This window comes from Carassius gibelio, chromosome B5 (genome assembly GCF_023724105.1).
Source record: "Carassius gibelio isolate Cgi1373 ecotype wild population from Czech Republic chromosome B5, carGib1.2-hapl.c, whole genome shotgun sequence".
Lineage (NCBI taxonomy): Eukaryota > Metazoa > Chordata > Actinopteri > Cypriniformes > Cyprinidae > Carassius > Carassius gibelio.
In genome coordinates, this window is record NC_068400.1 from 34,926,910 (window position 1) to 34,954,092 (window position 27,183).

Genomic DNA, 27,183 nt, shown 5'->3' on the forward strand with positions numbered 1-27,183 from the left:
AAAACACCACATAAAAATTCTTACCTATTATGACTTATAATTATACGTAAATTGAAAATAAACAAACAAATAAATAACAGTAAACAAATAATGTCTTTAAAAACACTAAAATATGTGCATTTTGCATTGTAAATAATGTGACTATGCATATCTCTTGTTATTGAAATTTCACAATATTCAGAGAAATATTTTGAGATTTATCATACAAAATCTCATACATTTTCTAATAGAATTCCATGGTCTTAATTCCGAGAGTAACCAGGCTATACTTTGACAGTTTAGAAACTTAAGCGAATTAAAAGGCCACCATCACCATCCCAAATCATATTTTTTATTTGAATTCGGGGTAGGACTGCTTTGTTTTTAATTTTGTCTGCGTGTACATTTAATTCATTTTCCCCAGTTGTTATCTATATTGTTCACTGAATCAGAGAAAGAGGAAAAAAACTTTCAGCTAGATAAAAAAGCTTATTATTTTTCCCAATAGATTTGCGCATGCGCAATCACATAACCCGGAAACATGTTGAAAATTGTGGCATTGTTAATACGTGCGGTACGGAATGTTTTTTAATTTAAATGCTGACAGCTTGACATTTCGTCCTCGTCTTTATACACTGAGTGCACAATGCTGAAATATTTAGTAGCACTTATTTCAATGGTCCTGGCGGTATGGACGGTACCGGAGTGGCTCACATTCCCGATTTACGGCAGTGTTGTGAGTGTGCTGGAGTCATGTCTGCGGCAGCAGGTCAGTGATGCGCCAGGATCTGCTCCGGGACGCATGCTGACCGAAGATGAGCTGTCTTTATACAACGGAGAGGAGAACAGTAAAGGATTGTACTTGGCGATCTTAGGACAGGTGTTTGACGTTGAAAAGGGGCGGAAACATTACGGCCCTGGCGGCGGCTATCATTTCTTTACAGGTTAGTTCGCTATGTAATTCACAGGCCACTGACTTGCTAACGCATAGAGGTTGCTGAAATCTGCGTGTTGTTTGTGCAGGGAAAGACGCATCAAGGGCGTTTATTACGGGCGATTTCACAGAGGCTGGTTTATCTAGCGATATCTCGGATTTCACTGACTCCCAGATTGTGGCTCTTTATGACTGGCTGTCATTTTATCAGAAGGACTACACTCCAGTAGGTGGGTATACCTATGACTATTTTATTACTATTTCTTTCAGAATTGTATATCCAATCAACAAATTTGAAAGAAAATACATTTTATTTTTTTAGTAAAATATATTTAAATCATTGACTCGTATGACTCGTCCATGGTGTAATAATTGTGCTAAATGCAATTTAGTTTATCTAAACCTTCTTAGAATATTTTGTATATTTTCTTTATTAGTGTAAATATTATTAATAAAAACGACTAAATTTATAATTATGATATTTTAGAGCAAATCGTGACAGATTTTTCATTTCAGGGTGACCTGTCCATTTAAGAAGTCTGTCTGTTCGTCCCTTGTGCTGCAGGTAAACTGATAGGTCGATTCTACACAGAAACCGGGCAGCCCACTGATGCTTTGTTACATGTTGAGGCTTTCTTGTCTGAGGGGTTGAAGAAAAAGGCCCAGGCTCAGAGTGAGATGCAGCTGTACCCGGCCTGTAACTCGGAGTGGAGCGAAGCCAGTGGGGGACGGGTATGGTGCTCTACAATGAGGTAATTAGTTTAATCTATCAATGCTTTAGCCAACATTTGATAAGTTTTCTTAAAAATGTGTAACAACTTTTAATTTTTTTTTTTTTGTAGTGGTGGCATTCACAGGGACTGGGTTGGAGTACCCAGAATGCTTTTCTCCCCTGGGTCTGGCCACTCCCGATGCGTGTGCATCCAACTGTCAGATCCTGTTCACACGGAGAACCGAAACCTCAGAGAGTACAAAGACTGTCCTCCTCATGCAGAGTCCTGTCGTATCACTAAAGACTGAGCTACAAGTATTCATCACACTATAAGACTCACTGTATTTTCATTTGACAGATTTTTCATTGAAATGTTTTTGATGGGTTTATTGTAGCAGGCACAATCCAAGAACCTGATGCTGCTTGTTATTTATATAGTTATGATTCTAAATTGAATTAATTTCATTGCAGTGTGTGGCCAAGTAGATTACTTGTGCCATGAAATCAATATTATTCAATAAAAGACAATTTTATAGGTTTTCTTCAATCATCCTTTATGTAAAGTTGTCCTCCCTTTCTTGAAAAGGATACTAGAGGCGGCGACAGGCTAAATATCTGAGCATACAGATACCATACAATATGCAGAAAGATTAAACGGAGGCCAAAGTGTAGGTTTGTCACATAGACAAAAAAGCACAACCTGCATTAAGTACAAAACAGTTGTAGTGGTCAAAAATATTCTACATTTATCTGTACAGTTTAACAATACCAATAACAGACTGTGGAGCTGGTCCTCCCTGCCACAAACAAACCAAAAACCCAGTCATCTTTGAAATATGATCAGAAATGTAAAAAAAAAAAAAGAACTTTGATAAAGTGCACCTGTTAAGCATGAACATGAAAAAGCATTTGAAATATGATAATGTGATGTTTTAAGCCACCGAGAAGAATTTTGAAAACAACAACCAAGCGAGCAGCTCCCCCAGCGCTAGCTTTCAGGGCAAACGTTAACTGGAATGTATCCTTTGGTGATCAGAAATGAATAAAGTGTGATTATGATGCAATGACGACTACCAACAGGCTACAAATGATGTCATGCATATGCATAGTAAGCATTGTCAGAATTCTGCACTTGTATTTCTGCACCAGTCTATCACAAGAAACGATTTGAAATCCACATCAGAACACTTACACATCTGAAGTGTTTCTCAAATGTAAGTATGATGTAAACTAATGGATCTGTTAAAATAAAGCCCACTGAATATGCAGATTCATAAATGATTAAGTGACCATGTTCCTAATAACATAGCATTAACCTAGCAAGGAATATTTCTCCATCTCTCTCTTAGTGTTTTGATTTGAACTCCAGAGAAAGAGAAATGTCCTTGTAGAGAGGTTAAAATGTATTCAAAACCTTGATACAACAAATGAAAGACCCTGCACAGTATGATTAAGGCTTCAAACTACTTAAAAAATGGCTACCTTTCACAGATCCCTGCATATCCTGCAGCATTCAACACTAAACAGACTTCCTTGAAATGGTAATGAGGCGCTGTAGCGATTTCAAACTGGGGTTAATCAATTTGTAAAAATTAGAGTATGGCATGATTGCACGTGGGAATCATGTACTAGCCTTGTCATTCTGATGGAAAATGAAGTACTTTTAATAATCAAAGTGTCCATATAGCACATTAGCCCTGTATAAAACCCCTATTGTTCTTTTCATAGTAGTTGACCTTCTCCTATCACACTTTTGCCAAAATCTGAACTTGGAACTACAATTTTCATTTGCATCAGCACTTCACTAGTTTCGATCTGGATCCTCAACATATAATAATTTGGTTCTAAAAAGTACTGCTAGAACAAACACAGATTGTTATGGTTGTATTTTCTCTTTGACAAGAATGGAATAGTTTTGTTCAACGGCTCTTCCTGTCTTTGTCTTACTCCAAATCTTCTTGGCTGGTGGCCGTCCCTCACATTGCTCTCATGTGTTAGGACACGCCACCCAAAGTCAGCACATCAAAGCAGATGTCACATACACGCACAGGTTTGTTCAGGTCAAATTTGATGATGGGGATCTCTTTTATAGAGCACTTATGGCAGAGCAGACGCCCACAATGGCGGCTAAGAGAGAAAGAACAAGACAATGAGTTATTAGGTGGCAGGACAAAGGAAGATCATTATAAATTGAGTTTTTATTAGAAGACAAAAGAAGGGTGTGTTCTTTATAAAGGTTAAAAGACTGAATACTGTATGTTGCCTACATACCAGTGATGTTTCCTAGTGGTGACTCCAAATTTGGTCATACATTCATAGCAGTTTGAACCATCACACCAAGGGGGCTCTTTGGAAAGCATATCTGAACCAAAATGAAATATCAAATTTGTGATACATAGAACTAGTTAGATAAACATCTTCTACCAGCATTGTGAATGTCTTAGAAACACTAAACCTGTATCTCTTACCTAGTAGACGGAACAGAAGCTGCTTAGTGGCAACTTGATAGTTGAAGATGTTGATGCCCTGGTTGTTATTAACGCCGAGTCGGGCTCCAGCCCTCACGATGGCACGACACAGGTTAGCATTTCCTTTCACATATGCCAACAGAAGCACTGGAAGGAGAAAAGCATCAACCATCATTGATCCAACCAAAATGGCATGATTTCTATTATAATGGGAAATGAGTCAAAAGACCCATTTCCGTATGATCAAACTGGTTGTACTTCACCAACCTGTGTTCCCTTCATTGTCTGGTTTATCCAGGGGATACTCAGGCATGCACTCCAAAAACAGCTCAAAGATGGCTGCCGCGTTCTCCTTCCCATACTGACCAAGAACATGCATGGGTGATTGACCTCTAAAGAGAAGAAAACAGCAAAACTATTCAAGTTAGTGAATGTCAGTGAAAATTGCACATTTTGTGTTTTTTTATTTTTATATATATTTGTGAGACATTCCAAGTCAAACCTGAGATTATAGGCCTCTGCATCTATGTTGGACTCGGTGAGCAGAGCACGCACATTATTCAGACGCCCATGCATCACAGCCAGATGAAGTGCTATTAGAAGGAATTTTAAGGAAATGATACAATGGAATTCAATGATACAGGAATAATATAATAAATTTACTTTTTGTGCCAATATTTTAATGATTCACTGAGGACTGTTACTCCAGTAGTTTACCATTGTTTCCATTCTCATCTACTGCAGTGAAATCAATGCCATTCTCGATCAGGACAGAGCAGATTGTGGAAAGATCCTGTTGTGCAGCGAGATGCAGGGCTGTCTGACGATGCTTGGTCAACTCATTTACTTTAGCACCAGCCAAGAGCTGCAATCCACACATACATTAGAGAAACCAAAAATATATGTTTTAGTTTAAAATAAAATCAAATAATCTTTGCTTTACCAGATTTCTGACGATGATCTCTGATCCTGCTTGTACGGCCAGGTGTAGAGGAGAGAGTTTGGCACTGTCCTGCACTCTGGAGTTCACGTTGGCCTGTACGCTAATGAGGAAGAGCACACTCTCTATGTCCGAGTTCTGCACGGCGACATGCAGGAAGTTGCGACCCTTGTTGTCCACCTAGACAAAGAGAGAGAACATTGATCCAGTCAGTGGCTTGTGACATCACACATATATTTCATCTTTGTATGTGGGTATAATCAGGCCTGCACACCTGTTCAGCAGCGCCAGGCTCTCTCTTGAGGATGGCTTCGGCAGCCTTGTTGTTCTTATGAGTCATGGCACAGGCAAATGGCGTCATGCCTTGTCTGTCTCGAATATTCAAGCGGATTTCAGGGTGGGAGATGAGCAGCTGGATGATGATGCTTTGCTGGTTGCTGATGGCCACATGGATGGGAGCACGACCCTCTGAATCCTGCATAGAGAGAAAACTGTGTGTGTACAAGGAACATATCTGCATAAAGCACCAATTAAATTGTGTTCGGTCATCTGAAGAAAAAGAACTAGGAGAACTATAGTGAATGTATTCATCTGTATAAACCTGTGCGTTCACATTGGCTCCAAACTCCAAAAGGCACTGTGCCACCTCCTCCAGTCCCCAGGACGCAGCCAGATGCAGTGGGCTCTGTCCATCCCTAGCCTCCTCATCTCCCTCTCCATTAGGACCAGGCCTCCTCGGGCTGTTCACATCACAGCCACTGAAAACACATGTTTAGATCGGTGAAATGGAAATGATATAGAAAAGCCAACTTTTTGAATGTCTGTTCAATTAGTATTCAGTTCTGTTCATTTATTTATGCAAGTGATTATTATGAATTAATTTAACCAGCATAACATGATTTTGACTATTTTTGACCAAAAATAATTCTACCTTTTTATTTATAAGCTTTTAAAATATCGTGTAATCCCAAACCAGTCTCAGCCTGAATAGAGCACTGCAGTGAAGACATAGTTTTGTAGAACAACACTGAAGTTATAGGTGCTGTATTGTAGGATTGACAGAGTGGTTAAACTAGGTATTGCAGTCCAAATTCAAAATATTGCACAGGGTTTATTCACCTGGCCCCTCCTCCTCAGACTTGAGGCACACGCAGGTTGCTAGATTGATGACACCAACTGGAACGAGTGCACTTGATGAATGAAATTAAATACACTGTGTTTTCCGCCAACTGGCAACCCGCGGTGCCAGAATACAATTGGGTAAACTGATAGTGGGCAGGTTTCACAAACCAAAACAAAGAATGACCTTCTGGCCCGGAACACACATTTTCAAAGGAGAATAACCGACTGTAGCATTGTTAACAAGTATGTTAACTTAGCATGTTTCTTAAATATCTGCAAACATATTATGGTATTTTTATGCTTTAGTAGAGTCAAAAACAGACATACAGCACCTTTAATATCACCCTGGCTTAAACGCAAAATGATTCGTTTCTATTGGCTTTTGGATTATTACAGATTATTTTTGGTTCTGTGACCAACAAAAATTGTATTCTTATACATTTTGTCATCATGATAATCTTCACAAATTAACAGCTTGGATGGATCCTGAAGTCTAAATACAATCACTGAAGTAAAAAGTGAAATCTAGGCTATAAACAAACTACACCACAATCACAAGGCTTCAACGATCACTAAGCTTCCACCAACTTTTTTGGTCTTTATTAAAAATCATTTTCTCTGAAAGTTTGAGCAGTTTACAAGAGTGCAGTTATAAACACAACAAGGCTGTGAAAGCAGACTATAGAGTAGATGTTTTCTCTGTACGTTGCGATGATGTAATCAACAACCAGTGTAGTCCAATTCAGTCACTTTAAGATGATATTATGTTGTAAAATAAAACAAAAATCGCAAAAATGTCATCCATGCAGTACACTATATGAATGAAGCACCACCAATCAGTAGGTGAGTTTTGTGTGGAAAATGACTTTTTGATGACCCGTCATGTTAATTTTTTACAATGCAATTTCTGCTCAGAAGCAAAATAAAATACGTTTTGCAAACCTGCGTATAAGGAAGCAGGCAGTGATCTCATTGTTGTCATCGATGGCTCTATGGAGAAGAGTCTGCTGACATCCTCCAGGGCCTGAACTCCAACAGGTTGCATCACATCCGTGCCTGACCTAATTAATAATAATAATAATAAAAAAAAACTTTTTTAAATCAAGTCAAATCAACTCATCATAAGCATTATTTTTTAATGAGAATATAGAAAACTAAAGATGTTTCAAGATAAAATAGGATGTTAAGCAATCACAGTTTAATGATCCCAATTGGTAAACAGAATAAAGTTCTCACCAGTGTGGAAGCAATGTCCTCCAAACCGTTTTCTAAAGCCAGCCAGAGTGGAGGATCACCCTTCTCATCCACCACTGACATGTCAGCTCCTCTTGTGCAGATGGCATCCACTACTAAAGGAAGCTGGTTACTAATGGCCAACTGTAAAGCTGTCTGCCCCTCCTGGGTCCTGGAACAAAGCATGCGTTGTAGTTTGAGGATTTGCTTTCATGGTTTCATAAATGATCATCTGTGTGTCAACTCTTTCAGAAATAGCAGAGAGGACATGGGATTAAGACACACAACAGACATGACTCAAAACCACACTGCTGACATTAACACCACAGCTCAACATGTCTGGGGGATGTATGCTAACCAATGTTTTACAGCTACCTGACGTTGATGTCGGCCTGGTGCTCCAGCAGGAAGAGGGCGCTCTTGCTGTCCTGTCTCTTTATGGCCATGTGCAGTAGTGTTTGTCCATCAGACATGGTGTCATTAATAGCCGCTCCAGAACCCAGCAGCTGTGCGGCAATAGTGTGCATACCTAGTGATGCAAATAAGATTGTACATGAATAACTGAAAAATTTGCATGAGCAGTGAACTCACAGAAGGAGATTTTAACAGAACCCACCGGTCCAGAGCGCAAGACCCAGAACGGTCTGATCCATAGAGTCTTTCAAACTGAAGTCAGGGATGATCTGCAGGTTATTGGTGGCATGTAGTGCATTGGCTATGACAGACGGGGCGAAAATACAGTAATGAGTGACACTGATCGATGATGAAATCAAACATCCTCTCTCATCCCTCACCTTTCTGCTCTAGTATGACAGACACCACGTCTGGGTGGTTGTGAATGATGGCCAGGTGGAGGGGACTCTGCAGGGAGACTCCTTGGCTCTTCTCAACTCCATCAGGCAGGGCGCTCTCAGTCTGCAAATTAGGATTCGCCCCCTGTTGGAGCAATTCTACTGTCAGCCCTGCCAAGCCACAGCGACAAGCCGTGTGGAGGGGAGTCTCACCCTAAACAAGAAAAGACGGGAAAAAATAAAAATAAGGATAAATAATATTTCATTTATGATAACCCACCTATTTACTACTAGTCTTTTGTTATTACAAGTAGGATTTCAAATGTATATATATACTATCATTCAAATATTTTTGAAGTCTCTTTATGTTCGCCATGGCTGCATTTATCAATATAAATGCAATGATCAAAAATGCATTAAAAACGGTTATATTATGAAATATTTCAATTTAATATAACTGTATTCTATTTTAATATGTAATGTATTCCTATGATGGCAAAGCAGAACTAACAGCATCATTATTCCAGTCTTCGCTGTCACATGATCCTTCAGAAATAAATAATTTTATATACAAAAAAGATACATTTAATTGTTTTGATGATTACACTATTTTTCAAAATTCTGTAAATGAGTAAACATGTGGCAGGCAGGTGATTTCTAACTATCAAAGCAGACCGACTCACCCATTTGTTGGTGTGATTGACTTTAGCTCCATGTGTGGCCATGAAGATAGCGGCTGCTTCACTTCCTGCGATAGCTGCTCTCTGCATGAGGCAGTTACCTGAGGACGAGATCTTGTGATTAACTGTTAGGAAAGGGTTAATGACTAAAAGGACACAGATAGACTATTTATAAAGTGCAAGATGTGTGGTACCATTGGAGTCTGGTGCGTCAGGATTGCTTCCTCTCTGTATGAGCCGCGCTGCGAAACTGTTCTCGTCAAATGAGGTTCCATTGACAACCGGAGCTTCATCCTCAAAAGGGTTGACGGAGGGGTCAGAGGCCACAGTGATGTACTGCAGAGCCAGCCACAGTGCAGTGCTGCCTTCATGGTCTTTCAGCTCAAGGTCCAATCTAGGCATGAAGAGGATCGGAAGGTTAAAAACACATCATGGGATACACTGTACTCTGTTGCACTTGTACTTTTTTAAAAACAAGTTTTAGATAACTTTGTGTTTTACATGCATGCAGAAATTTTATGTAGTATAGCCTACTTTTCCATTAACTTGTCAGATAATTCGTTTTGAAAAATATAAAGCATGTTTAAGCTTACTGTTTGCATTGCAACAGCTGGTTAAAAACCGGTTCATTTCCTGACACCACAGCCTCATGTAATGGCGTCCTAAGAATTGGACAATGATAATATTAAGTGATGAATACACTGAATAAGTTGTACCCCCATAAACATAGTCATTAATGCAGAAGACTTCATGTTACCCACCGTCCTTTGCTGTTTTGCATGTTCGGGTTGGCACCAGCTTTGAGCAGAGCCTCAGCGATGTGAGCCATGCCAGCCATAACTTCACCACTATGTTTTTTAGGGCTGAAAGAGCAGACCAGGTGCAGCGGTGTCTCCACTGCCCCCACTGTGGCAGCGTTCACCTGTGCGGAGTGACGGATCAGAAAAGTGGAGGCAAATTCATCTCCTAAAAAGACAGGGAGAGAGAACCACACAAGAGTCAAGACCACCAAATAAAAAAAACAATAAAAAAAAAAACTTTTCTCAAGATTTGTGAAGCTTGCTTTATTCAATGTGGCCAAATAGAAGCACTCTTCACCTCTCTGGATGGCCTTGTGAAGAAGACTCCAGCCGCTCTGGTCCACCATGTCAACATCTGCTTTATTGTTGACCAGTGTGGTGGCGATGCTCTCCAGCTTCTTGGACAGTGCCAGATCCAGCGCCAAGTCTCCATTGTTGTCCAGCTCATTCAGCTTTCCAGGTAACTTAGGAATTAAATAAAAGAAAACATGGGTCTACTTTATTTTAAGGACTAACTCTCACTATTAACTGGCATTCATATCACTAGCATATTGGCTGATCATTAACACTTTAAAAGCACATATTAATGCATTATTATTATTCTGCACAACCATTTTTCAGATTGTTTAATCCTGAACAATACCTAAATTTCCCAACTACCTTACCAACTATTAATAAACAGCAAATTAGGAGTTTATAAAGGCAAAATTCATAGCTAATAGTTAGTTAATAGTGAGAATTATTTACATTTATCTTTATGACTTTGCCATGCAATAACCAAGATTGTTAGTAGAGGACAGAGATGGGGACTCGAGTTTGAGACTCGGACTCGAGTGCGACTTAAGTCGCACAAACAGTGACTTCAGACTCGACTTGAGACTCGTCCTCGAAAGACTTCAGACTCGACTCGGACTCGAGCTCCGGGACTCGTGAACAATGTTAATTTTTAGTAAACGTCAGATGAGCTCGCTGTTAGAGTTGTGACGTTCGCAAACGAACCGATTCTTTTGAACGGCTCATAAACATGAACGATGGGAGCCGAGTCACGGCTGGAGGGGAGCCGTTCTTTCTGTCGCTCTTTTTTCCTATGCGTGTTTTAGAGCCCGTGTTTCACACAAATGAGCTCCTCCGCGAGACAGAACAGTTATAGGGGGAGGGGCGCACCCAGCGCAGGCCAACCCTTTATAGCGTGATGATATTAGTTATTAGTTGTGCACGCATCCTTCACGTGAGTACTCCAGCGGAAAAAAAACCTGCGTGCCTCTGTCATTGTGTAGGAGCGGAGCCATGACGTTTTGCACAGATATTCATTGCAGCCCACTTTGTTATTGTTCATTGACTTGAAGGGGCTGATGTCCTATTTGCAAAGTTTACAGTAGTAATAGTATGTAGACATTTCCATTTTATTTATTCTAATTTTATCTACTTTAAATATTTTTGGTTCTCTATCAAAATGTTCTTGTGTGGAAGTGTTTGTAGTAAAAGCTGTTTTGCACAGAAATTCATTGCAGCCGACTTTGTTTTTGATGTTTATTTGTGAGTAGGTATTGTATGAATAACAAGTCAGCGTAGCTTTGTTCATTCTTAAGCCAGACAAGAGGTGTGCAGCTATACAGCCAGGGCAGACAGAAGGCCATTACTGAATCCATAAATGCAAAATACAGATATTAACTTAAAAGTAAAGCATTCTTGGTGTTTTTGTCATGTTGCAATAGCCTGTTTACACTGATTATATACCAAAATCAAAGTTGATATTGTATGCTAATAGATAGAGTTGTCATAATAACATATTACATGCTTTGAATTCCTTATATATAGCTATGCAGTGTTCTAAGCAGCTTGGATGGGTCGCTGTACGTGATGCAACATTAATTATAACCAGAGACTTAATATAATAAAGAGACTTGAGACTTGACTTGGACTCTAGCTCAGAGACTTGAGACTTGACTTGGACTCTAGCTCAGAGACTTGAGACTTGACTTGGACTCTAGCTCAGAGACTTGTGAGCATCTCTGGTAGAGGATGATACATTTATTATTGTTGTAAATGCGACTAAATGCAGCTGAGTATGTTGTAAAAATAAATAATAAACCAATCAATTTTGCATAATCATTTCTAAGATTCAGTGCTGGCTTTTTACCTGGGCATCCATCTCAATTAGATAAAGGAAGACCACATCTTCTCGTTCTACTTTAATTGCTTTGTGAAGGGGGTACTCAGTCTTGGATTTGATCATCTTATAGAGCAGCTGAGCATCCATGGTACTGAAGTCCTCTTTCCGAAGATCATCCTGTTTGAGAGGGCGAAGAAAAAGTAAATGTGAAAATAGATATAAGCATCTATTCATTTGGAAACTCTACATTCTACATTTACACACACTCATTGTGTGCATTGCACTTCGTTTAAAACAGCAGGTGACTTCTTTAATAATTATTCAAATCTCAATCTCCCTCTGGTCTATTCTATATCAAGGTCTTATTCAAGGTCTGCTGAGCCCATATCAATGTGTTTGGTTTCACTCAGCGGAGAAAGCAACTGTAAACCCACCACAGTGTTTGCTTTACCATCCTGCTCATAATCATAACCTTGAGAATCAATCATTGTGCCTTGTGGGGATTTACAAGGAGTCATAAAAGAGACTCCAAACATCAAGGACAACAAAAGGCGATTTTTCACAGTGAATCTGTCAGGTTATTAATCAATATTTATCTTATTATTGCTTATAAAATGATGCCTAGAACTGTAGTGTATTATTGGTAAATACAATAAACATCAAAGCTAAGCATATCTATAGAATATTTTTACATCTGATGTTTTTTTTTTTTTTTTTTTTTATGGATGAGGATGATTACTCCATTCTTCTGACTAACCCAGTGACTGGCGATGATTTCTCCGCAATAGTTCATCAATGTTGTGGCGTCCAGCTCTTCGGCTGTCTGGTAGAACCTGATACAGTTCCTCACGTTCACTGATGACATCACTCCTTTCTCACATCTGCATTTGAAAAACATTTTTGGTGTTCACAGAGCTCACTAACAATTAAATTTTGAAATGATTTAGATATGCTAATTAAAATGTAACATTAAAAAAAAGGGTTAGGTACCCTAACCCTAATTTTAACATCAAATGTTATATATACATACATACATACATACATACATACAGTATGCTAACATTCAAAAGTTTGGGGTCAGTAAGGTTTTATTTTAAGAAATTAATACATATATTCAGCAAGTATGTAGAGTGATCAAAAGAGATAGTAAAAATATGTATAATGTTAATAAAATGATCAAAGAATCAAAGTTGTTCTTTAGTCACAGTGCTCAAGAATAAAAGTTGATCATTAGCATAAAAGCACAAAACGCGTAGCCTGTCTGCTTGACATTTAGCAACTGCTTTTATTTAAAGCGACTTCAGCATACCTATTGATGGGAGAGGATTACGTACTTGACTCAAGGGCACTTTGATGAACGGGCAGCACTGTTTAAATATGAGCCTCTTTCAGGCAAATGGCAAGAGCGGGTTCTTAAAGGGAGATTTAATTTGATGAATATTACTCAGTGAAAGACCAGAGTAACTAAAAATTTAGTTTTTAGGTTTGCAGGGCAATTTTTTTTTTTAAAGAGTTAGTTCACCCAAAAATGAAAATTAGCCTGTGTTTTATCTCACCCTCGAAGCATCCTAGGTGTTTATGACTTTCTTATTTCAGACGAATCCAGTCGAAGTTATATTAAAAATTATCCTGGCTATTCCAGGCATTATCATTGCAGTGGGTGGGTGTCTCTCGTTAACAGTCCAAAACATGTTAGATAAAGTGCGTGCATCCACAATAAAACGTGCCTCACATGGATCCGGGGGGTGAATAAAGGCCTCCTGTAGTGAATCCATGCTTTTTTTTGTAAGAAAATTATCCATATTTCAAAAGTAATAAACACTTTTCTCTAGGACGTAGGACATATACTGAGATTTACAGGAGCAAAGGAAGCGAAGTTTCCATCCTTTTGCAAAGGAAAACCAGTCTCCTCTTGGCTTATATCGAAATCGAACATTTTTCTTTACAAATCCTTGGTTTGTACTTCTAATTCATGACTTGCGTTTTGTCATGAAACATGTTTTACTATGGATGCACACACTTTATTTAACGTGTTTTGGACTGTTGAACAGAAACACCCACCGATTGCAATGATAACGAATTTTTAATAGAACTCCAATTGGATTCGTCTGAAAGAAGAAAGTCATATATACTTAGCATGGCTTGAGGGTGAGCAAAAAACTGGGTAATTTTCATTTTTGGGCGAACTACCTATTTAAGGGCCTATTAATTTATTTTTACCAAATTCTGTTTTAATAATCAAAAGCATCTCTAATAAATTGATTTTATAAAAATAAAAAATTAGATGTTTTTTTATTTAGCAGAAATACTATGTTGTGTATTTAAAATCAAAATAATGGTAAACATTCCTTGAAAAATAGTGTTTAATAATTTTATTAGTAGTAGTAATACTATCATTAAATTAAATATTATTTCTATCACATTTTTTTTAAGTTCAACTGAACTGCTATTTTGACGGGCTGCTGTGGAAGTCTGCTTTAAGTTTCTGTTTGTAGATAATATGACAGTTTTATTCAAAAGAAACGGTAAAATGCTCATGAAGTGACTCTCAGAGCAGTTCTAGAAGTCATGTTCACACGTTCATGTTCACTGAGGCGCCAAAGGATGAAAACACAGTGAGTCCACAAGCGCTTCAGTATGTGTCTAACATGAGTAAAGGAAACCACGCCTATGCCATTCATTCACACAAACTATACAGGATTCATATTTAAGTGGTATGCGACTTCATGTTCACAGACACTAATCCATATCACGTTTTTACTTAAGTTTACTGACCTACGTTTTTATGTATCCATCCAAAATTTGTCAAGTTCTGTCAAGTCTATCAAACAATTACATTTTATATATCTGGATTCCGCTAGCGTTTTCCACGTTGCAGGAAACATACGTGTAAGATTCATCACCAAAACACTTTGTTTTTACATCAATCCATGCTGAAGGGTGCTTTATATACTGAAATGTTCATATGTTAAGTGATAGATTACCGTTAGATAGTAACAGTTCTGCTGGTGAAACACAATGATATGTAAAGAAAGACGCAACATGAGTCATAAATCTATCCAGTCATTTGCATCCGTTACACTAAAAACACTGTTCCCACCTTTCTCGCAGAAGATGGAGATGGAAGCGGTTGGCCAGCTTCATCAGATTGATGAGGAAGCCATCGTCTCCACTCAGCTCCAGATCATCCGTGTACGCCCAGCGCAGCATTGCCATGGCAACCTCTGGTTTGGCATCTAGGAAGTCACAAGGGGAAGCACAGCGAAGAATCAAACAACGGGCTCAGGTTTGAAGGATTTGACACTGCTGCATACTGCATTTGAACAATAAGGGAATAATACAGATGTCCTACTTTTCTAGTGTGGGTTGTATGAAACAACAAAGTCATTGTTACCTGAGAGGTCCAGTTCTGAGGTGGAGGCCATGTTGGCTAAGCTCCAGACTTCACTCCGAGCAGCCAGCACGAACTTATGAGCACTGAACGTCTGCTGTCCAATCTTCACCTTCAGATCACTAGGAGGAAAGAAAAACATTGATATTGTCATACTGACTTTACACATCATCCCTGTGAAATGTGCAGTCTTAAGCTACCATCTCATTCAACACATTACAGCTGATGTATTATCCAATGGTATCAGTGAGGTCAGATCTGAGACTACAGTCTGGGCTCAAATCTCAGATGGATCATTCTGTAACTTCGTAATGACATGGTGCAATACAAAGAAATACAACTGCAATACAACATCCTAACTTTACAGACCCAGCAGACATATTAAATCCATTTCAGACAGCTTTAATGCACCGAGAAGCTAAATGAAACCGCAAATCAAAACTAGTGAGAGCAAAAATTCTAAATCAAGTCAAAGCCAGAGACAAACTTACACATTTCAATCACTGTGTGTATTTTATAAAAACTGTCAAGAGCTGAACAAAGATGTCTAGGTGCTATTTCACCAAAAAAAAAACAAAGAAAAAAATATGTTTTACATTAGACAATAAAGACCGTCTATAAAGAGAAAGCATCTGTAAAACATATGGTAACAAGTTTTGTAAGTATACATAATTTGACATTTAAAATCCCTTCTAATTTTTACAAGAAAATAATTATATTTTAATACAGTAAATGCAGTTTTTCCCCATACAGTGGCAATAAAAATAGGTTTCGTTATTAAGGAAAAAAAATATTAAAATGCAAAAAAAAAAAAACAGATAAAAATGTTTAATGCCTTGCATCTTTGTTTACCGTTTCTTTAGCCTCTGTGGTTGAATACGACCTCATCTAACAGTAAGTGACAGTTCACATCCAGTGCTCACCTGTACTGCTCTTGCTGATAAAGGTCAGCCACGATGGCCAGCAGACGGCTGATGAAGGTGTCACTGGCCTGGGAGGTGGAGCCAAGGAGAGAGGCCTGGGCGGCCAACACGGAGCACCGCCTCTCCGTCTCCACCAGCTTCTGCTGCATCTTCACATACTCCTGCCTCAGCAGAGCAAGGTGCTTCTGCAATTTCTGCACCTCCTCTGCAGGTATAAAGAAAAGGATGGAGAGGTGAGGGGCAAGAAGGGGAGAGATGACAAGAAGTGGAACACAATGAATAAGCACATGGGGTATAAGGAGAAAATCAGGGTAAAAGGATAATAAACATTTAAAGCGAAAAGAAATGTGATGGGTAATGCAAAAGGGAAGTGGAAATGCCATGAAGAAGAGTGACTGCTGACACAGACAGACTTCCCAAGCACGCTCAAGGGATATGTGAGGAAAACTGCCTTTCTGCTTTTTGAGAAGTAAAAACACTTTCCACGTGGTCTAATTCATGAATAACAAACACAAGCGTTCTTATACACCCTCTGGATCCATGTCATTCCACTCAAACCACAAAATAACAACTTGAAACTCGCCATTCTCAGTGTGGTAATTGCCTTGGATCTGTAACTAGATGATTTTACAGCTTAACCTACATTCCAACACGGGCCGCTTCCTTCCTCTTTCCTTGAATTTCTTTCTGTGCGTCTCTCTAGAATGCTGAGGTTACACTTTGCCGTTGCGCTACATAAGCGTAGGTGCTGAGAAAGCCGGTCTAATAATGTGTTACCATTTCTCATTTAGGAAAATCTTTGAATGTTGCTAAAAACAGTTAGCAGCACCTGGTGTAAATGTACTATATGAAAGCTGTATTTTTTTGTGAAAAGTCTACCCTAGTCATTGCAACCAATTAAGCTTGTGTGCCTATAAGCAAAGGATGAGTATGTTCTCAGTTTAATATGTGAGCCATTTGCCTTTAGCCTAGATTCAAGAAACCAGTATCCTAAGCAATCAACAACTCAGAACCATCCAAATAGGCCCAATAAAGTATTTAAAAAGCTCATCAGCAATCAGATGACAAGAAACCTTGTGAAGCAATAACCTGCTTGCAAAACCAACAAGTATCGACATGAATCACAGAATGAATTCAGATGAAGAATAAATCATTCTCGATTATCTGGAAATAGTGTAATTAGTATACAATAAATTGCTCTATTAAACTTTATTTAGACAGAGAAACAGCCTTAAAGCAATATGCTCGTTACTAACCTTGCATTCTCGCATTATTATAATACGACTGCATTAGAATGTTGTTATTAGCCACGCCGACTTTTAAAAAGAACTAAACAACATGACAGAAAGATTGTTCAAGTTTTCTTACGATTTTTGAAAAAGTTCCCATTTAAATGTATTTTTATATTACAGCATGTTGTGGAAAGATAAAAAAGGGAGATGTCATATGAGATGATAAAAGTAACGGTCGCAACCGCCTGTCAAGATATGTTCAAATTATCCGTACATAACAATATTGAAGAGCTATAACTTACATTTATTTATTTTCTACCGTTATCATACGTCAGTGTCGTTATATATGGAAATAACAATACTTTGTCAGATTTAAAAAATCATCTTATACGTTCAGGTGATTATCATTTGAGATGACGAAGAACGGCATAGAAGACTTATAAAAGGACAAATTCTAATTCTAAAAAACGACATGGAAGGCAAGCACAAAATCAGAATACATGACGACAATGTTTCTACAAGCAACTTTTTCTATTTCAGAATCACAAGGTTGGATGTTCTGCGACAAATACAACGGAAGACATATTTTAGGGAAAATATTTATTTTAAATTTCCTTTACACGAGAGCTCAAATCACCCGGCAAATTATTATTACCACCGCCCAGCCCACCACCTGACTTGCAACCAGCTAACGTTAGCTGGAAAAAAAAACTATCTAAGCTATAATGAGGCTCATTTAAGAGGTACGCAATATTTATGTCAACTGGCTGTGGAGAAATCAATTACATGCATTTTTAGGTCTGTCTATCGTGTAAAAGTTCAACCGCTGCATGTGTTAAACAGAAAGGGCGTGAAAAATAAGAAAGAAACCATCCTCATACCTTCCGCCATGTTGGATCCGTGGCTGGTCGCCTAATACCGCGAGAGACCGCGGGAAGAAGGTATTGATCTGGGAGGAGCGTGTGTGTGGAACTGCCGAACCAAAGATACATTCATAGACAGTAAAGTGTATTATCAATGACATTTTAAATAATGTTCAAGTCTGTGTGCCAAATTAACCAACTGTACACGGGGTCTTTAATATGCACTCTTATTTAAGTTTTATTTTGACCAAAAGCCAGCGTGTTGCTCACGATTCTTCCAGAGACATTAGGGATAAGGAATTACATTTAGATAAATGCCCTCTTTGGCTCACATTTCCAAAACCCTTTCTAAAAATAGGGCCTAATCGGTTGTATAAAAGTCTCAGTACAACTACATGGCACTTAAACCACCGAGGGTGGCATTTGTTGCACTTTTTTTTTTTTATTAAATTGTCTTTAATGTCAGCCAAGCAATATTGTCCTAGTCAATGTTGTTATTGTTTTCGAAAACGATTAAAAACCTTTTTGTATAACTGAAACTAATTGAAAAAATAAAAGAAGAAATTAAAAATGTTGCCTTGGCATCTTAACTCATTAATAACTTCTAGTACTAAAACTGCTATAACAAATAAAAACATATACAGAACAAAAATGTCTTAAAAACTACAGAATGGTAGATACACTTTTCAGCCAATGGTTTATGTAAAACTGTCATGTTTTGTGAAGAATAACCTTAATAAAAAGCACATACATTTGTGGTTATGCTGGTATTGATGAATGGATGAATTAATAATACTTAAAATATTTTTTTTTTTTTCCTTTTCTTTTTTTCTTAATACTTTCTACTTTCTAGTAAGTGGCAACACTTTAAACACAGACAGCACACACAAACAAGTATTGGAAAAAATTTATATTTTAGAAGAACTCCCTAGAGGTGACAATTTCCATAACATGAAAAATATACATCAGTATTTTGTCTTTGTACATTAGGCAAAAGAACAGCAGTTGTCTGTCAGAGCCAGAATAAAATTAACCAGAGAATTAAAGATTGTGGGAGGAGAGAGAGTTGGATACAGGCATGCATGTGCGCGCGCGCACACACACACACACAAACACCTCTGCTCAATCAGTCTTAAACATACGCACTCGCACACCTCATCTGAAATCCCAGAAACTGTTTGCAAGATATCTACATTTAAAGCATGGCTAAAAAAAAACCTAATCAAAGAAACCACACAAAAGAGGTGTCAAGCCCCCCTCAAAAAAACAAAAACAAAGGAGGATCTTTACTAGAAATCATATACCAATTTCCAATTTTAAGATGTCCACACATAATGTGGGCAAAGTGGAGTTATTGCATCAAAATAATTCAGAATGCTGGTACAAGGGATATGAAAACAACCTCACATTCACACAAGATTGAGGATGCGGAGCAGTTCTTAAACATGTTCCTCCCTTTAGCTCCATGTTTGATGCAGGGCACAAAACAAGCCAAGCGATTTAAACTGGAGGCACTTTTGAAAACAAGAGAGAACTTAAAACATGCAGTAAAAAGAAAAATCACATCTGATGGGTTTCCTTGCCATTGCCTCCCTGCCTCAAATGGATGACAAAAGAGAAAAGATGAGAACCTGACACTCAGAATGCAGTCATCCTTTTAGCCGCAATAAGAGCACTCCCCTCCCCCCTCCCACCCCATTTAAAACTAAATCAGGGAAATACCTTCATGACCCATAATCAATAAGAAAATGACCGTGCTATACAGCTATTTTACCTGAAGTGTCCCGATTGAGAAAGCCTTCCATCATGACGAGCATGCTTTGAATTCTATCGATAGCTTACCCCTGCCTTCTGCACCCTAAAACTGGATCGAGTTTGAGTGAGTAATGCCAAAGCAGACTTTTGTTCAAACTGACAAGTGGATACGTGAGGCCACTTGCACCTGTAACAGATCTGATGCACACAAGGTGTGCGGCAGCCAGAGGGGGAGGGTGGGAGATGAACTATAGTCTTCAAGGAACTACAGAATTGCTATTGTATTTGGTACCAAGTCTTGCTGGATGGATTGGAACAAGTTATTATATATTATCCGGGTTTTATGTCTGCGCTATGTACACATCTTTACAATATCTTCCTGAAAAGTTGTATCAGTTCATAGACTTGGAAAAAAACAACAACAAAAAAACAATTGTTTAGGTTGTTTTCTCTTTTTTTGTTGGCACTTGCTTGGCATGTTCTGTCAGCATCTGTGATGGCCTTATGTTCTTTTGCAGCCTATTCATGCCAGTCTATTACTGCCAACATTCAATGAAAACCAGTCCAGCAATAGGGTGGTAGAGTGCAAGAAAACAGTGCCATGTTGTTTCTCAACTGGAGACCTGTGAAAGACACAGAAAGAGATATTAGAGATATTTCAACGAAATGTCAGAACATAAACCAAATTCCAGACTAACTATAGACCATTAGATGTGCAAGGCATTTAAACCTGAAGACTGAAAAATGTGATACAGATCAGCAGTTTATGTATGTATTTATTTCATATTTCATTTTTAACACTACCATGTTTGGGGCGTTACAATTAAAAAAGAATAAAACAAAATAAAAAGACATTGATTTTCTTATTTAGCAAGGGTACCCGATATAAATCAAAAGTGTTTAAGTTTAAATCAAAACAATGTTCTTTTGAAATATTAATGAAAAATTAATTAAACTCTTTACAATGCTGATAATAAGAAATGTTTAGTAAATACCAGATCAGCATATTAGAATGATTTCTGAAAGACACGAAACACTGAAGACTGGAAAAATGGCCGATGAAAACTCTGCTTTGCCATAAATTACATTTAAAAATATAATGAAACCAAATTTGTAAAATTTTGTAATATTACTGTTTTTACTGTATTTTCAATTAAATGAATGCACCTTTGTGAGAAAGAGACATCTTTTCTTACCAGCCCCAAACTCTATGTATACCATTTTAAAGAATACTGCCACTGTGTACAGTAAATACAGTGAGAGGCAAACACTTCATAAGCCCTGGGAGGTCTATAGGGTCTATAGCTTACCTAAGACAGTCTAAGCAGACAACATAGACACTAATGTTACCTAACTTCTTACCACTGAAACCTACATTTTTAACAAGCTTTGGGAACTTGTCAGAACTGGTTAGCTTGCACGATTACGATGACAGAACTCTACTCAGAGTGACAAAAGCTCTACTCTGAAGCTATTAGCACTGTATGATAAGGTGAAGCTATTTTAAAAAAATCGTATTTTAATCCTGTACACAGGGTTTCTGCAGGATTTTAAAGATCAAATTTACGACTTTAAGACCTTTTTTAAGACCTGAACACATTAAATGAATACCATATGAGCGGGGTAGGTTAATGTGTATAGTACCATATAAAGTACCATTCAATACCATAAAATTACTTTAAAAAGCATGATTTACAGTTCAGATTTAAGTTTCCACAAAAACAAAGTTTTATAAAATTTGACATTTCAGCCTTTAAAGTAAAAAGTATTAGTTAACATTAAACAATTATCATCATCATCATCTGATATCATTTGATTTTTTTGTTGGAGAAATAGAGCGAAAACAGGAAATATGGTATATGCGCACTAGTCTTACCTACTAGACTTCATCACCTAATGTATGCGTGCAATCTATAGGTGTGTTTTGCGTTTGCTTTTCACGATATACTCCTAATATCAAATCGCACATCATTAAACCTACAATTACAATATTATCGCAGACCATACATATTGCACACTCCATGTTTATAGATTTTTTTTTTTTTATAATACATTTGTCTTCTTTCCGATCCACCAGTTCACATTTCAAGCTGCGTGTTTGCAGGGTAAAAAAATTTGTCGATTTTCGCATTGTTCTGAATTCTGAACAAAACAACAGCTGTATTAAAAATGCTCATTCATTCACTGTCAGCAGGTGGAGCGAAACTTTGCTCGGTAACAGCAGAACACAAAGCAGCGCAGCACTGGACTTTGAATGTGCAGCGCTCCTGTTTATTCAATGAAATCATAACGTTAGTTCAATCATATCGCAATTCTGGTCTTTCTGTCACTAAATTGAAGACCTCTTGAAATCATATTTAAAACTTTTTAAGGCCCCACAGAAAACCCTGTGTACAAGTGTCAGTAATTATTCCTGCCATTCTATAACTTTCACATGCAGATACATTTTAATGCACCATTTAAAATTGATTTGTCAAGCCTGTAGATCTAGTCTGTGACCACATCCAGTCTGAAGGTGGATAACTGCCACCATTTGTCAAGGATAAAACCCCATTCAGCTAAGGGCTGGCTTTAAAGCAGTAATAGGGCCTTTCGCACTGCTTTAGATCAAGAGCTAAATGTACAGTACTAAAGTACTGGGACGATTTTGCGCTAAATATTTCCCAGTACCATTTAAAGGTTTGCATTCGCACCGACAGTTTGTACTAGGAAGTGACGTAAGCTGACGTCATTTGTGAGCAGCGTTCAACAATGGAAACAACGAACGCGTTTGGCCCATCAATGTCTGCTTATGTCACGTGTAGTACCAGTTGCACTGGTTAGATCCTGCTATGGAGTAGGAGCTAATTTGGCCCTCGAAAAAGGCAGTCAGATACTAAAATCACAGAGCAGAAATGCCAAAATGTGGGTAGTTCCACAATTAGTCCAGGTACTCTGAAAAAAATTCCCATGTTGCGAAAGGCATTTTCTGGCTCTGTGTTTGGGAGTTGTCTGTCAGTTAGTCAAGTTGAGGAGGAAAAAAAAAATATCTCACAAGACTTTGGCAGTAAAATGAAATGGTAAAAGTCCACTTGCTTACCCTGAAAATAGTGAAGCTACAAGCTGCTAGATGAATGTCACTCAAAGGCAGTCTCTTGGCTCTTTCTTACACAGCGGGCTACTTTTCTTTTGAATTCACCATGTCTGTCTTCCCTCCACTCTTTCTGAAATATTAAATGGATAAAACAAATATAATGCACATGTAAAAATAAAGGTGAAATGTAACTTCTCATTTATGAGGTAAGGTACTTACTGCTGCATCAACATTGGCAGGGGAATCTCCATTGGGGTCAGCAAGCATTGAGATGACGCTAATCATGATGGTCTCTACGGTGTGAATGGGGAGCCAGCGCTCTTCTGGTTTTTCATAGCCATATTTATCCTCCCCTGGCTCGTGCAATATCGAAATACAAACATCACCATTTTTGTCAACTGCAAACAATACAGAGAGAAGACATGAGATTTGATGTCAGTTATTACAGAGCCTTACAATTAACCATTTTAACTGTTGAATTTAATTTAATAGAACACTGGAAATCATAAATATTGTGGCTGATAGCATTATTAAATTACCACCAATAAATGGCTAACAATAACACTCAAGTTGCAGGGAATGTGCATAATTGTAAATGTCTACGCCATAATTTTATGAGGCTGAATTCACAATGGTCGCTGTTGTCTAAGTGTGCTGCATTATCAATTAGCAAAAAAAATTGTGAGTGCAGCTTACAGAATAATGGATGTTTAAATTCAGTGGAAATCTGCAAACAAAACATCAGCTGTGTTTATTTTTTTTTCTACAAACATGGTTGATGAATCCTGATCTGAAAATAAATAAAAAAAACACAAAGGACAAATTGTGATGAACCCATATTTACCATTTGGATGCCATATTTCTGTTATGAACTTCATTTTAGGAGGCCTGAGAGGATAGTCTTTGGGAAACGTAAGATGGGCTTTAAAAACACCACCCTCACTATAAACAGAAGAAAATAAATTTCATGCTTAGTGTTATTCAGCAGTAAAATTGTGGTGGTACAATCATTGGATGCAATGTATTCAAATGTTTTGCATAGAACATGAAATGGATTCTATAATACTGAAGTGAAATTCAAATTCCTGATTCATGTTTTAGCAAACCTGTTTGACTTTTCCAAGTAACACAAAAATTTAATTCTGAATAACTGCACTCATCCTTTAACTCATGACTTATAACAACTTAAGTTTAGTAAGGAATTTAATAAGAAAACAAAAACACTTACTAAAGTGTATCAGGGGGGCCGATAATTAGGACTTCCCATCTGTAGAGGTCATTATCATCTATCAAACCGGCTGAGAAACCTTCCACAGGATTTTTATTCAGTTCTGTCAGGAAAATAGGATACAAAGATACTGATTAGCCATTTTATATGACGGAGGGAAAAACAAATGTGACATTTCAGGTCAAAAGGGGTGTTTGTGGTTTCACATGGGTGTTGACAGTACGCCTTACAACCACAGTTGCAAAATCAAAAAGGCTTTTTGCATCTGTGCAGCATTTCAGACAAATTATCCGTTTGCCTTTTTGTTATCAGATCATCTAAGCCTGAAGCCAAAAAACATTGGTCTATCAGTGCCTATAGTCTCAGACGCTCTGTGTTCTTCAAGAGAGAGCAAAACAAATCACTGGACCACCTTGTTGACAAAAACAAGCCGACATCTGGGTAATGCAGTCATATAGATGTGTCACTTTTATGAGCAAATGAATCATTAAGATAGTCTTCTTGTATTCTTACTAAGCACCTCTACTCTGCAACACAACAGGACAAGACACTGTCTTTTCCTGCTGTTTGGTTCTCAATAAATGACTCAACCAAAACCGCATTTACAACAAACCTAATTTCAACGCTAAAGCGCTGATTCATGATTTTATTGCAAGGCAATGGTGCACAATTACTCTAAAGAGCCTTTGACACCAATGCCAATAACTATAAAGTTTTAGCAACCATTGCAGTTCTATAAGAATAAATCCAAATCACAACCACGACACAGTATCATTGGAATCGCTTTCAAACAATTTTTCCAACTATTGTATAAATGTAAACATTGACAACCAATCAGATTCAACCCCAATTTAAAGATCTTGAGCATTTAAAGTTGCAGATGGCATAACTGCAGTGTGCACTTGTAATTAACAAAGCATAAATGGGGACACATGTACAGTTATCGGTCTTGGCGTGAACAGGGCTTCACTTTCGACTTATGAAGTTAAGATCTCGCAAGTTGTGCCTACATTTTCCTAGCCTGTATCTTTACAATCCAGCATAAATGGATGTTGTGAGGCTTTTGTTCCCTCAGAGGGTTCAGAGTTTAGAACAAGGCCAATGAGTTCACCGTGCTGGTCCTGCTGAAAGGAGACAACCAAAACAGCCCTGATCCCCTGAATCAGTCAATCAGCAGGACAAGACTCCATGACAGGCCTGGGGGGCAGCTCACTCTGTTGACCCTTGGAAAGAAGGAGGGGGGGGTGCTTGAGCTGTCCATGCCGCAAAGACAGCTGTCATGAACCTGATCTAACATTTTTAAACATGATCTGACATGTACATCAAGTTTAAACCAAGCAAACTCACGGAAACTTAGTTTGACAACTTTGCAACTAATTCACTTCACTGGCTGCACTGCGCAAATGAGGCCCAGTGGAGAAATCCTCCTCTGGCTTGAGCGGAGTAAATCTGACACTCACGGATCATGTTGCTCAGCTTGTACTGGACAAAGAACTGGAGAAACAAACTAACAACGACTGTAATAACAGAATATTAAGTAGATGACCATAAATAAAGAATGGAGTTGGTGTTAAACGCGTATGTACATGTATTACAACAGTACAGTTGGACTGGGGTCTCTAGTGCTCGCTGTACCGGTGAGCTGGTGTTCAAACAGCAGCCATCAATTTGCTAGCTTAGCCTGTTAGCCAGCCTAGAAAAACAAAGGAATTTGATCACCTCGCTGCGGGGACATGGCACACAATGTACGGCTTAGAAATCTCACCTTTGCGCCTTGTGATAACAATTTTGATTGGACGTATCATGATAAGACGGTGAACGGAAACGGGGCCAATGACAAGAGTTTCTCCACGTTAACGAGACGATATAGCGACTGCTGGTGCGCCTGTAAACTGCGTCCGGGCACAGATGTCAAAACACGGGCTAGCAGACTGCGAACGGCGCCGCCGGTGTGAAACGGACGAAAACGTTTTTACGTTTTGCTGGTGGTTTTTAATCGTTTACATCACCTAACTGTATGAAATCAAAAGAATGCCAGCGTGTTGTAATTTTAGTTGTATCTTCAAGGCTCACAGATTCAAATTAAATCGTTAGACGTACAAAAAAGGCATTTAAAAGTAACAAAAGACTACGGAGTTAGCATTTAGCCTGGTATTTTAGCTGCTAACTCGCTAACAAATGCGTTAAGATAAATACAGCTATCGTTAGCAGCTAAACTAGCGGCTAACGGCTAACACCTCCGTCTCGACTGCATTGGCAGGCTAAATGTTCACCGGTTCGTTAGCCTGGTCTTGCCAACAGCCTTTCAAAAATTACCTGCTAGCTGTCTCCTGAGTAACAGTGCTGACTGGGGCTCCGTCATGTTTTTATAAGTTATATTCTAAGTGGACAGTCGTTCACTTCTCTAAGGGGAAAAATGTTTTTAAATTTGCTTGCGCGTCTTTCCGTTTCTGCTCTAGTCCGTTTTGCTCAACATTCTGAACCGATGTGCGCATGCTCTCTGAGAGGCCGCGAGGAGAGAGCGCTCCAGGGGTACTTATGGGCGGAGGATTCGCGCATATCATAAACACATACATTTATAACAAACAGTATGGCTTTGACTGCGGGATTATATGTAAGCACTCCAGAATGTTGTTAAGTCAACAACAACATTCTCGCACAAAACGATAAAAGGAGAATCATTAACTGTGTGCATATTTTTATATGCTCATTATAGCTTACTGCTGTAATTAGTTTATGTTTAGCCATTTATTATTTATTCTTAGTTTTTGCAAGTGCCAGTTTCAATGAAAAGTTATTGAAAAGTAAAGCGCATTGTCATTTTACCACTAGGTGACAGTGAAGAGTAATTCAATGGTATACTTCACCCAAAAGTGAAAAATCTTTCATTATTTACCTATTAAGAAGATTATTTAAAGAATATGGTAACCAAACAGCTGATGGTCC

At 38.3% G+C, this 27,183-nt stretch overlaps 3 protein-coding genes across 4 annotated transcripts; 1 reads left to right on the forward strand and 2 right to left on the reverse strand.

The window, feature by feature from the left end:
- Positions 1-493: 493 nt before the first annotated feature.
- LOC127958506 (neuferricin) lies at positions 494-2,172 on the forward strand. Its single transcript, XM_052557390.1, has 4 exons — positions 494-923; positions 1,003-1,143; positions 1,479-1,665; positions 1,756-2,172. Exons 1-4 carry the CDS (start codon positions 626-628, stop codon positions 1,931-1,933), a joined length of 804 nt encoding a protein of 267 aa, XP_052413350.1. The 5' UTR covers positions 494-625; the 3' UTR covers positions 1,934-2,172.
- ankfy1 (ankyrin repeat and FYVE domain containing 1) lies at positions 2,154-18,352 on the reverse strand. Its single transcript, XM_052557387.1, has 25 exons — positions 18,200-18,352; positions 16,087-16,291; positions 15,167-15,285; positions 14,873-15,008; positions 12,530-12,653; positions 11,800-11,949; positions 9,958-10,123; positions 9,621-9,825; positions 9,453-9,521; positions 9,054-9,253; positions 8,863-8,960; positions 8,183-8,393; positions 8,005-8,103; positions 7,764-7,917; positions 7,392-7,560; positions 7,098-7,216; positions 5,635-5,791; positions 5,308-5,508; positions 5,037-5,213; positions 4,811-4,958; positions 4,596-4,686; positions 4,361-4,485; positions 4,094-4,240; positions 3,897-3,987; positions 2,154-3,752 (listed from the first exon to the last, which is right to left on the reverse strand). Exons 1-25 carry the CDS (start codon positions 18,207-18,209, stop codon positions 3,620-3,622), a joined length of 3,504 nt encoding a protein of 1,167 aa, XP_052413347.1. The 5' UTR covers positions 18,210-18,352; the 3' UTR covers positions 2,154-3,619.
- A 724-nt stretch (positions 18,353-19,076) lies between these two features.
- Positions 19,077-26,753, reverse strand: ube2g1a (ubiquitin-conjugating enzyme E2G 1a (UBC7 homolog, yeast)). 2 transcript variants are annotated; one of them, XM_052557391.1, is made up of 6 exons: positions 26,554-26,753; positions 24,238-24,340; positions 23,854-23,951; positions 23,229-23,407; positions 23,016-23,139; positions 19,077-20,559 (listed from the first exon to the last, which is right to left on the reverse strand). In XM_052557391.1, the coding sequence occupies exons 1-5, from the start codon at positions 26,597-26,599 to the stop codon at positions 23,053-23,055; spliced, it is 513 nt and encodes a 170-aa protein (XP_052413351.1). In that variant the 5' UTR covers positions 26,600-26,753; the 3' UTR covers positions 19,077-20,559; positions 23,016-23,052. The 2 variants fall into 2 exon arrangements, with proteins under 2 accessions (XP_052413351.1, XP_052413352.1); XM_052557392.1 differs by lacking the exon at positions 26,554-26,753 and adding an exon at positions 26,003-26,499.
- Positions 26,754-27,183: the final 430 nt, after the last annotated feature.